Source organism: Camelina sativa, chromosome 11, assembly GCF_000633955.1.
Source record: "Camelina sativa cultivar DH55 chromosome 11, Cs, whole genome shotgun sequence".
Classification (NCBI taxonomy): domain Eukaryota; kingdom Viridiplantae; phylum Streptophyta; class Magnoliopsida; order Brassicales; family Brassicaceae; genus Camelina; species Camelina sativa.
The window spans coordinates 49,183,384-49,185,764 of NC_025695.1; the positions used below are offsets into that span (position 1 = coordinate 49,183,384).

Sequence of the window (2,381 nt, forward strand, 5' to 3'; positions counted from 1 at the left end):
TGATACTGACAAAACAGCAGCATCAAAAGAGAGAACATGCCTTCCGCTGCCATTATTATTAGCCTTTGAAGCTGGTTTAGGCGAGATTCTTCTCTTGTGGTTTTGTGGAACCAATAAAGGGCTCGTTTGCTTGTTCAGATGACCTGCATTATCAGAATCAGCAGGACTCTGACCCAAATCAATCCAGAGTGAGCTATCCGATGACTCGTCTTCGCTGAAAACTGGACTCTTAATCAATTCACCTACTGAGATACCCTCAGCTTCCTCAAACACAGTGCTTGTGTTATCTCTATCAGAACCAATTTCATGATCCATATCTGTCTCAAAGACATCCTGCACCTGAGCAGAAGTATACACACCAGAAAACGCGGGTAACTGAGTTCCCAAGGCTTTATTATCTCCATTAATAGCGATATCATTATCTTGAATCCCAGTCAAACCTTCCAAACCATCCATGAAGTCACTTAGATACAGAGGATACTCTGGTGTTATCTTCACTATTCCTGAACTCGTTTTCCCGGATTGACTCTGCAAGCAGCTAATCACAGATTTCTTAATCAACAGACAACCAAACCCAGTAGGATCATACCCAAACACACGATAAAACGAAGTGATAATAAAATCCGGTCGAAACAAAGACAAGCCAAGCGAGTCCATGTCTTTAGGACCCAAAGCACCAGCATCAAGCAACACATGCCAATTGTTTTGCTGAGCCAATGCCATCCACTGGTAAGAATATTTAGAACCCGTGACCCTTGACTGAACAGGAAATACAAACAAACCGGTCGCTGAATCCTTCTTCCTCTTCTTCTTACTCAAAATCTCCTTCTTAAGATCCATTGAACACAGCCTAAGTGTAGGCCACTTAAACCAGGCGCTACCAACCTTTGCTCCTTTCTCCTTTGCGCACTGACCCATCCAACTAACGGATTGGCTCTCGTGATCAAACATAGTGAGAAGCTTCTTGTTAGTGTGGAACGGATAAGACTCAGCAAGCAACTTGAACGCAGAGCCTCTGCTAACAGTGAACACAAGACCATACTCATTCTCAGGGATGTTCAAGTAATCCATGATCCTAATCTTGATATCATGTTCAATAGAACCTTTCTCAGCACCACCGTGGATAGCATGATTGCTAAGATTGGCACTAATCTCAGACAAACTAAAAGTGCAAGTGTCCCAGTAATGAACTGTCTGAAGATAAGAGAACAACCCAAATCCACAATAGTCAAGACATACCTTTGGTAACGATAAGTGGAAATACTCATCGTTCCTCAGTTGATCAACTTTCTCAGAAGATCGATACTTTGGATACATGGTGAGAAACATGTCAAGTGCTTCTTCGAGCTGAGGCAAAGTATCTTCAGATTCGAACGCTCTTTGAGCAGCGAGTGATGTAGCACGCAAGAACTCGCGTTGAGCGTTGAGTCTAGCGAGTGATCTTGACCGTCCAAGGGTTTGATCTTGAGACTCGTCTTCTTCGTCATCAATGTCTTGAGATTTGACGAGTAAGCCATCTTCTGAAGCTTGTTCGAGAGCTTCCCTGAGCTTAGATTCATGGAGTTTCCGCTGAGTCACATCTCGATTCCTGTTGTTGCTACTACTACTGCTCTTCTTGTCCAAAACTAGAGCAGCAGCACAGTGATAAATTGGCTTCCAAAGTGAGATATGCATCAAAATCCCTAAAATTGGACTCAAAGTTTGGGTTTTTAACTGAAACCCTAATTAAGGATTTCAGTAATCAAAAGGGGAAGAAAATTAAAGGTCCCAAATTTAGAAACCTCGGATCATAAGAAACAGTCAAATCCAATTGGATTACGAAATGAGAGGAGGAGAAAATAGACACAAATCGAAATCTCACAGATCAGGTAAAAAAAAATCAAAACTTTGAAGAATAACCCAGAAGAGAAGAGAGAGAGAGAGATGAAGAGAAAAAAAAAAAAAAAAAAGTCAAAANGTCAAAAGCTTTGTCCCATCTTGAACAGACAAACGAGGAAGCCAATGACTATACTCAAATCCCCAAAAAGAAAGAAAAAAAACTCAAATAACAGAGAAGAAGCTTCATGTGTTCTTCTTCTTCTTCGTCTCAGTCTCCACAACGTTATTATGCTCTCTCTCTCTCTCTCTCTCTCTCTCTCTCTCTCTCTCTCCCTACTTTCACATCAAAAACCAAACAATACAGAGAAAATTTTGGAGCGTCTGTTTGTATAGTTCTTTCTTTGTGTGCTCTGGTTTGATAATGACGAAAATAATGACTAAAAATGCCATTTGGCTTTAATATATAAACAGAGGAGTATCAATCAATCAAGTGCCTAATCTTTGCTGTTACTTGCTGTTCCAATTCCAAAATATCATTTTATTTTTTTCTCCTTCTTCTTTTT

At 40.5% G+C, this 2,381-nt stretch overlaps 1 protein-coding gene across 1 annotated transcript in view; it reads right to left on the reverse strand.

Moving 5' to 3' along the window:
* The window catches only part of LOC104729096, a 3,840-nt gene extending 1,732 nt beyond the window's left edge, over positions 1 to 2,108 (reverse strand). Inside the window, exon 1 of the mRNA XM_010447988.2 lies at positions 7 to 2,108. Within this exon, the coding sequence (XP_010446290.1) occupies positions 7 to 1,674 (1,668 nt within the window). The 5' untranslated portion in view covers positions 1,675 to 2,108. The remainder of the gene's footprint in view (positions 1 to 6) is intronic.